At 50.4% G+C, this 9,131-nt stretch overlaps 1 protein-coding gene and 1 pseudogene across 1 annotated transcript; one reads left to right on the top strand and one right to left on the bottom strand.

The window, feature by feature from the left end:
* The window catches only part of LOC138031724 (uncharacterized), a 73,846-nt pseudogene that overhangs the window by 33,932 nt on the left and 30,783 nt on the right, over positions 1-9,131 (bottom strand).
* On the top strand, positions 8,342-8,959 carry LOC138033322 (uncharacterized). Its single transcript, XM_068881074.1, has one exon. It carries the CDS (start codon positions 8,342-8,344, stop codon positions 8,957-8,959), a length of 618 nt encoding a protein of 205 aa, XP_068737175.1.

The raw sequence follows: 9,131 nt of genomic DNA, 5'->3' as shown, positions 1-9,131 counted from the left end.
GTCTTCGGGTGGGAAGTAGTATTGCTCGGGCATTCCTCGTTCGGAGTAGGCGTCACAGACATCTGGGTCGGGATCGTCGGCTGCGTCGAAGACATAGCGGCATTCACGACAATTCGGTCCGGTGCCCATGTGCTCAAATCCGATAGGGACAGTTGGTTCTTGTCGTACCGACAACCCTTGCACAAGTATCGGTCTAGTAGGGCGTCCAGACGTTTGAGGAGTGTTAAGGTCGTAGAATCCGTTTGTACTTCGATTGTCTTTGTATCGGAGTGGGACATTGAGATCGTCTGCTTTCTGGAGAAGGTAGTGAACAAATTGGCACTCACGACAATTTGATGGAGAACCCAAGTCGTCAGATCAATGAGCTCTGTTTCTTCGTCTTTGTCTTCTTTGCAGCCCTCACACAAGAGAGCGTCCAGCAACAAGTCTATGCGTCTACAGCACCTCTCCAAGCTCATGACAACCTGACGGTTCTGCGCTAGCGTGACTCTTTATATACCCAAGTGTGTTGACGTGGACCAAAGCTGACGTCACTTTCTACAGACCAATGACAGAGCCGCCGGAATGGGACTGACCTTGAAATGACCTTGATGCCACTCTGAGCATCCAATGACAGGGTCGCCCGAATGTGGCACCATCCTTAAGAACCAATCACAGACCCTGGAATGTGACATCACGTGCTGCCGTCCAACCATAAATACGCGAGACACACTTCATTCGTTGTCAGTTGTCTTGAGAAGAAGATGAGCATCTCTTGGAAGTACGGAGACCTGTCGCCTGCTCGCTATCCATTTCGAGAAGAGAAGGAGGAGAAGAAGAAGAAGAAACCATCGAAACGTTCTCGTGCTAGCCAGAAACACGATGTCGTGCGCGAAGCAGCGGAACCCCCTGCCAAGATCATGAAGGACGCCAAGGAAATCCGCCGTCAAAAAGATGCGGAGCGGCGTAAGAAAAAGCGGGAAGAGAAAAGAAACGAGACGAAGCGGAGTTGAACAAAGCCGCAGAAACCTTGGACGCTCTCGTCACCTCAGGCCCCCCACCTACAGAGACGGTGGCGTGGACGCCTCTCAGTGCAGAATTGAAAGAACTCTTAGAGTCAGTCCCTGATTTAGAGGACTTGCCCAGCTACGAAGCGATGATGGAACCCTTACTTCCTACACAAGGATCTGTAGTGGTAACCCCTGAGGAGGTGAAACCAGAACCATCAAGAAACGGCCGTCTTGACTCTTATGGAGCCACGACCTGACTTAGAACCTGGTGCCGTCTTGGAACCCCTACTCGAACCATCCCCAGAGCCCAAGGTACCTTTGTGTCCGTTCCACGAGACTCCTTTAGTGCGAGAACCAGACCCGAGGGGATCCGTCCTTTCGATACGTCTATTGTAAAGAGTACGATGAGGTGTGTCCCTTTTGGTGATGGGGGGTGTGGATCGAGCCTACGAATGGCAGACTGAAGTACCACCACAACTCCATCACGACATCAAGAAAGGACCATGGCACTGTTTTTGTGGGGAGAAAAGTAAAGTGGTACGAACGATGAACCCTGATTCCCCTAATGTGGGACGCTTTTCTTGACGTGTCGCCAGAACATGCCCTGCCGGTTCTTCCAATGGTTGGACCGTGAATGGTCGGACCAGATCTTTCAGCACCGATGGCAAGAAGCCAGAAAGAATGGCTGGAAAGGAGAACGGGAGGAAAAAGCCAGTGGGCTGCTCGAAGTGAACGCTCCATGGGACCCTCATCAAGCCAGAAAAAAACAAGAGTTGGAGAACGAAACGGTGGTGATCCAGGTACCCAGCTTGCCGAACGACCAGTTGGAGGAGGAACTAGAGAAGTACGTGAGAAAGCGGCGATGGATGGCTCAACAGAAAAAGTGGATGGAACACGACGAATTGCAGCAGAGGTGGTGCCGGCGATTAGAACGCACCCGCCCCATTACGCCTGAACTGTTGCATGCTTGTTTTGAACAATTGAAAATGCTTGAGATGGAAATCGATCAGGTATAAATAAAAGCTTAAACCCTCAAATTGTTTGTGTCATTATGTAGTGTGTCGAGTTTGGACAACGTCTGTTGAGAGCGGTCGTCGCTCATGTGACCCAACTCCCTTATCGTGAATTCGAACAACGGGTTCGTTGGCGTTTGTTGACTTGGCTTTGTCGGGAAATGATGAAGCTGCTCGGAGGCACACACGAATGGGATGGATTTCCTACCGACGAACCCATCGATACCCTAGCGGTGTTCGAAGTCATGAAAGAAGGAATCGACTATAAGTGGAGTCATTTTGTCGTCTATATGGACTGGTTGATGACGACACTCGGACCCGAACGTGCTTATCATACGTGGCAAACCCTTAAAAAGCATCATCCACAGGACATCCCGACCATTCTGGAGTTGACGACGCGTTGGCTCGTCACCAAAACATGTCAAAACAGAAACGCCGCCGCCGTGTCGCCACCACGTCCATTGTGAGTGCCTACACGGATCCTCAGACCCCAGGTTCATTGGGTGGTGTCGCTCGGTACGCTCAAGCTCAAGGATTGACGCAGAAGGAAGCCTCATGAGAATTGCAAGGGGAATTGGCCTACACACTGCATCGCCCCGTTCGACGACGGTTCGAGACACTCCCGGTCTTGGTGTTTCACAAGGACGAACAATGGCAAGCCGATTTGGTGGAGGTGCAACCTCTCAAACGATGGAATGGTGGGCATCGCTATCTCTTGACGGTCATTGATGTGTTATCCAAATACGCTTGGGTGGTCCCCGTGAAGAACAAGACAGGCACTGCGGTGACTCAAGCTTTTGAAAACGTGCTACGACAAGGACGAAAACCTCAACGTTTACAGACGGATCTGGGCAAAGAGTTTTACAATGCTCCGTTTCGTCGGATGTGGGAACGAGAAGGTATCAAACACATTTCAAAGCACTGGGATGACAAAGAAACCAAAGTGGAACGCTTCAAACGTACGTTGAAAGAACGCATGTATCGGTATTTTACCGCACGAAATACTCGAAGGTACCTGAACGTGTTACCTCAATTGTTAAACGGGTACAATCAGACCCCTCATCGAAGTATTGGCATGGCCCCACGAGACGTCACCGATGACAATGAACGCGTTGTATGGACCAAACTGTATGGAAAACGTTTGAAACGACGCCCTCGACCTAAACTCAAGGTGGGCGATCCTATCCGTTTGAGTAAGAAACATCGTCCGTTCAAGAAAGGCTATCTCCCTGGTTGGACGGAAGAAGTCTTTATTGTGAGACGTGTGGTGCGAGGACCTGTGGTTACTTATCACTTGGAAGAATGGGATGGCACGCCCTTGGAAGGGAGTTTTTACGAGCAAGATGTCGAAAAAGTCACCGTGCCAGACAACGCTTTGTTCTGAGTGGAAGAGATTTTACAACGATGTGGACACGCGGTGAAAGTCCGATGGTTGGGCTGGCCCCCAAAATACGATAGTTGGGTGCCTCGTTCTGCGTTACGACATGTATAAAAAGAGATTTTTAAAAAAATAAATAAAAAAGATGAACCATGTCGTGTTACGCTACCTTATCGAGTCATGTGCAGAAAGCCGAGTTTCCTGACAATGGTCCCTCTGACTTCAAGGCACGGTTGCCTAAAGATCGCCTGTGGCAAGAGGACGACGGATGGGAAGTGGGACTGTCGGGCGCGTCGTTCCCTATCATTCCACCACCCGAGCCTGTACAACCCCGAAAAGATCCTGGTTCACGAAGCGTACCATGGCGTTGCCATCCCGAGACTTGGAAAGAGGAAGGATACTTGTGTACTTTTTACTATAGCACCACGACGAGGAATTCCACTGGAGAGCTCCGTATCGCGCGCAATCAACGAGGGGTGATCCTCTTATCGGAGATCACCCCTTCCAAGACGGGTGTGGAATTTGTCAAGAAGATCATCCATCGAATGCAACAGAAGATCACGGACAATCTACGAGCCGGGGAGCACCTTCACTTTGAGATTGTCGATACGAGTCAGACCCCCCCAAAGACGAGATATAATACCATGGCAACCTTTGTATGGAAGGGAGACGACTTGCTTCTAGATAATACGCATGTGTTTCAGAGCGGGATCATGTGGAAGTATTTTGGATGGGTCAGCGAACTGGCTTTCCATATGAGATGGTTTACCAAGACGGTGGTGGACCATGGAGTTTTTCAGCCATTGCCAGGTCACTTCAAGAAAGGACCCAATCTCCTCATGGAAGCGATTGATAAACACGCCCCGGTACCGGATTACACCTCAGAATCCTTTGGTGATGGATCCGTCTTTCAGGAGTACCCTAGCGGTTTTCACGCTGAAACCGGACCGATAGCATTGGTCACCGAAGGAGTGGGGTGGAGCGTCGTGTACCAAGGGCTCATTTCATGGTGATGGCGAAAGCCTTCAATTGGCGGTTCGTCCGTCTGAACGAAGCCTTTGCCAAGTTCAAGAACACACCATTGGCGACGCAACAGATCGAACGTCCCCTTTTTGTGTACGTCAACCTGGTGGAAAGTCAATGGTTGGAAGAGTCGTACGACGAACTGCTGCGCACCGTCCCCTATAAAAGTGGAGGCGCCTGGTGGGAACCGCGTCAGGTGCACTACCATCACCTACGCGGATCTACGATCGAGACGGCACACGTACGTATTAAGGAAGTCGACGGGCGTCCCGTGGCCTTTCCTAAGGATAAAACAAGTACTCTCTGTCTCCATTTTCGTCGTCGTCGTCGTCATGGATCGTGTCGTTTTACTCAGTGATGTCTCGCCAGAATTTCCGAATAATACCAGCAGCAGTTTCAAAGTCCGTTTACCGCATCCTGTGAAATTTGATGGAGACTGGGAAGTGGGTCTGACCTCTGTGTGCATGCCCGATCAAGGGTTGGATTTGAAAGAATTGTTGGATCCCGACAAAGACAGTTTGTTATCAAACCGGTACCGAGTGGATGCCGACCGAATCCATATCCAAACAGATACGGTTCACCGCGATGATCTCATTCAAAAGCAATCCGCCATCGTCGATGGGGTGGGATTCATGAAAGCTCTCCTTCATCAGATGGAATGGCAGAGAAACACGACGCTCCAAAACATTAGAGGTGGGAGCGTGCTGGACCATAGGCGGGTGACGTTTCGTTGGGAAAAAGAGGATGCCGTGATGGAGCGGAAGACCTTACACGATATCAACTCAGCCGACATCCGATTTTCCATTCAGAAACATGTGGCCTTACGCTTGGGATGGTTGACGAGAATGAAGGATGGAACATACAACTTGGGTCCCAATCTCGAATATTCCCTCTACGACAAGCATGCCCAAAAAATGACCCATGTGAGTGCGACTGAATGGCCTACCAATCGTCTGTGGTCCGTCCCCTATGGATCGGACAACGAACTCGTCCTCAGTCAGATGGTGGAGTGGAAATTTCGGAATCTCAATAAAGCTTCCGAACAGGCCGTCACCCAGACGTCGAGAACCTTGCTCTTGTATTCAGATGTGGTGAACAGTAACATTGTGGGGGATGCATCGCATCCTTTAGTGCGTGAAGTCTATTACCGACGAAGTGGTGTGGGTACTGTGTATTTCGAACCTCTACACATCCAATGGTTACCGTTACGTCGCCCGTTCTTGGACGTGATCGAAGTCAGTTTGGCCGAAAGCAGTGGACATCTGGTTGCGTTTGGAAAAGGCAAGACCATCGTCACCTTTCAATTTCGTCGTCGTGGGGCGCACGTATAAAAACCGGTCGCCCCCTAGGCAAAGACACAATATCCCCATGAGAGGCGGAAATCTGACGCGGTATTACCCTCCCGCTGCACGCGGTCAAGGCGGGGACGGTTTCACATAGGAATTGATTCAGATCGCTGCGCCCGTGATCTTGGAATCGTTGCAATCGGGACTTCGTACAGCTTCCAGTGGAAAATCTTTAGGTGTTGTTGGAGACGTCATCGGACAAACCTTGAAACGAGGAGTCAAACGGAAAGCCGCCGCACTCATCCAAGCTGGGGTGAAAGCGGGAGGCCAGCACGTCTATAAAAAAGCCAAACGCAAAGTTTCGGACATCTTTGGTCGAACATGAACACGTACGTGGTTCAATCGCGTCCGTGTCGTCAACGGGCATTGAGTCGGTATGGGACGCCAGGTTCCAGTATAAAAGGCACCGACCATCCACGTCAGGTCGGTGGTTGGTTGAGCGGAGCCGTGTCACGACCTCCTGAGTACGCCTTAGTCCCGTTCTTGACCCGAAGACTTCAAAGAAGACGAAAAAAGAAGAAGAAACGATGAGTTTGGATGTGTTTACAATCCCCTCGGCCAACGTGACCGTGCAAGGGTATCGCAACGTGAAGTACAGTCCATCCAGTACGGGGATCACACCCATTTCCTTTTCCATCCCAGCCTTGGACGATTTCGTCGATTTGAACCGGAGTTTTTTGGAAGTGGAATTGAAATTGAATTCCGCATCGACGAATGGCATCGTGGCCGACGCCAACGCGGCTTCAGATGCGAACAATACCCGATTTGTCTACGTGACCAACAATCTGGGTCACACGCTCTTCAAACAGATGAATCTACGGTTCAACGGCACTTTGATGAGCGAACAGACCGATACGTACGCTTACAATGCCTTCTTGGAGACGCTGCTGAATTACAATCGAGATGAAGGGGAGACCTTGCTGGCGCCTCAAGGTTGGGTGAATTATTTGAATGTGACAAACACTTAACTGCCGGTGGAGCCGCGGATGACATTTGCACGACGAATGGATGGGGACACGGTGATGCCACTCCCTTGAAGACGGCCACCGTACCATTCTACAACAACAATAAAGCCACCTTGATCGTGCATCCGCATCTGGAAGCCTTTCGCACAGGACGCGTGCTTGTGCCTGGGGTGGAGATCGTCTTGGAATTGTTTTGCAACCGACCCGAGTTCTTTTTGTTTGGAACGAATACCAGTGGTGTGGGAGTCAAACGTCAAGTGACGTTGAGTCAAGGTGACCTCAAAGTAACGCTGCATCTCTGCCGTTTGTCCTTGAACCCATCCGTCTACAATGCCCTACAGGCCAAGAGAAAAGTCAAAGAACAGTGGGCCAATTATCCAGTGGTCCGAAGCGAGATCCGTACGTTTTCGTTCAATGGACTGACCACCAAGTTCATTGAAGACAACGTGTTTGTGGGCGGTGTGCCGGACCGGATGATCGTGGAGTTGTTGGACAGTCGAGGTTTCAATGGCGATTTGGAGTATTACCCGTTCGCTTTCCAGAAATTTGGGGTGATCCGGATTCGTCAAGTCATTGACAGCGAGGAATATCCGTACCCAACCTTGGAACTAAATGGAACCAATGGCCGTAAAGACCTGTTGGGATACCATCGTTTCTTAGAAGTCAGTGGTTCGTTGCTGAATCATCGTCCCAGTATGATCCAACCCAGTGAATGGGGACAGGACAAGAATTGTACGTTGTTTGCCTTTAACAATGTACCCAATGGAGACGCGGATGCTCCAGGACATCGAAACCCTAGACAAGCCGGCAATGTTCGTTTGGAAATCGATTTTCGTGCGATCCCTAACAAGAATCTCACGGTCGTGGTATGGGGTGAGTTTGAGAATGTGTTCCAGATCGACGACAAGGGTGGGATTCTATATAACGTGCGTCGATGAACCCCAAGAACAAAACATGGAATTTGTGCCATTGAGTGACGTCGCCCTTCGTCATTTGGCATTGGGCAATCCTATCCTGAAACGTGTCTTTCACGGCGTGCATCCTTCTGATGGGTTACCGTCCCGTCCCACCCGCACAACGCGAGCCGCCTACATTGTGAACACGGATCCACGAGGCGAACCTGGAAAACATTGGTTAGGACTCTGGACGGAAGAGGGAGCCTGTGAAGTCATGGACAGTTACGGCTTACCTCTCACCACCTATCAAGCACCAGGTTTGCACAACTGGTTGGCGCGATGGTCCCCGGTATGGCGCAACGATCGGACCTTACAAGCCTTGAACAGTACGGCGTGTGGTCATTATGCTTTGCTGTTTTTAAAAGAACGAGCCCGAGGACGGACCATGGAAGAGTTTTTAGAAGGATTTTCCTCGTACGATTTGGTGGGCAATCAAGTCCGTCGTCTTTTGGTTCAAGATTTGAATGCCATATCCTCGAATCAATCGTGTATTGCGCATGAGTTTGTTGTGATTTGTGAATAAAAAAAGCGTACCTCATGGAAACGGTATGCGTGTCTTGTCTTACATAAATAGTAGGGTCGTACACGTATAACCCGGGACGTCGGTACACAACCGGGCCCTTTAAAAGAAGTGTACCCTCTCGTCCTTTCTTGCTTTTGTCATGATACGTATGCCCAGTAGTACGATGATTGTCGGTCCGTCAGGAAGTGGCAAGACGCAATTGACCGAAGCGCTCTTGACGGAAGGCACCGTGTTTGAGGGCAGAAAGACACGACCGTGTCATTACTGTTACGCCGTATGGCAACCCCGGTTCGATGGTATGAAACGTCAAGGCATCCAGTTTCACGAAGGAATCCCTGAAGTCGCCGATCTTCAAACATGGTTTCCTCAAGGTGGGGTGTTGGTCTTGGACGATCTCATGGATGAAGGAGGAAACGATAAACGCGTGTTGGATCTCTTTACGCGAGAATCCCATCATCGACACATTACGGTCTTGTACTTGTGTCAAGATCTGTTTCCACCTGGGAAATTTGCCAAGACCATTTTGCGCAATGCGCATTACGTGATTGTCTTCAAGAATCCCAGGGATCAGACGGGATGTCGCGCGTTGGTCCTCCAAGCCTTTCAAGATCGATGGCGAGACGTCCTCAAACTCTTTGTTGCGTGCACGCAACGTCCTTACGGGTATCTCATGATCGACCTTCATCCTGCCTCCGACGACCGATTCCGGTTGTTCAGTCATGTGACACAGCAAGACGGTCCCACGGTGGTGTACGAGCGCCAATGAGTTCCTCTTGGGCAAAGACAAACGATATAAAAGGCGGGGAGCTGCACTGACCACAGGACATTACGCCCCCATTTCGTGGAAAAGATGGTACGAAGACGAAGAAAGCGTGTGATCCGACGTCCAGGTGTTCGAAAACGACGACAACGCGGAGGCATCCTTCCATTGCTCGCTT

Source organism: Montipora capricornis, chromosome 14 (assembly GCF_036669925.1).
Source record: "Montipora capricornis isolate CH-2021 chromosome 14, ASM3666992v2, whole genome shotgun sequence".
Classification (NCBI taxonomy): domain Eukaryota; kingdom Metazoa; phylum Cnidaria; class Anthozoa; order Scleractinia; family Acroporidae; genus Montipora; species Montipora capricornis.
Note: the sequence above shows the minus strand (reverse complement) of the source record. Positions and strands in the feature narration are given on the sequence as shown.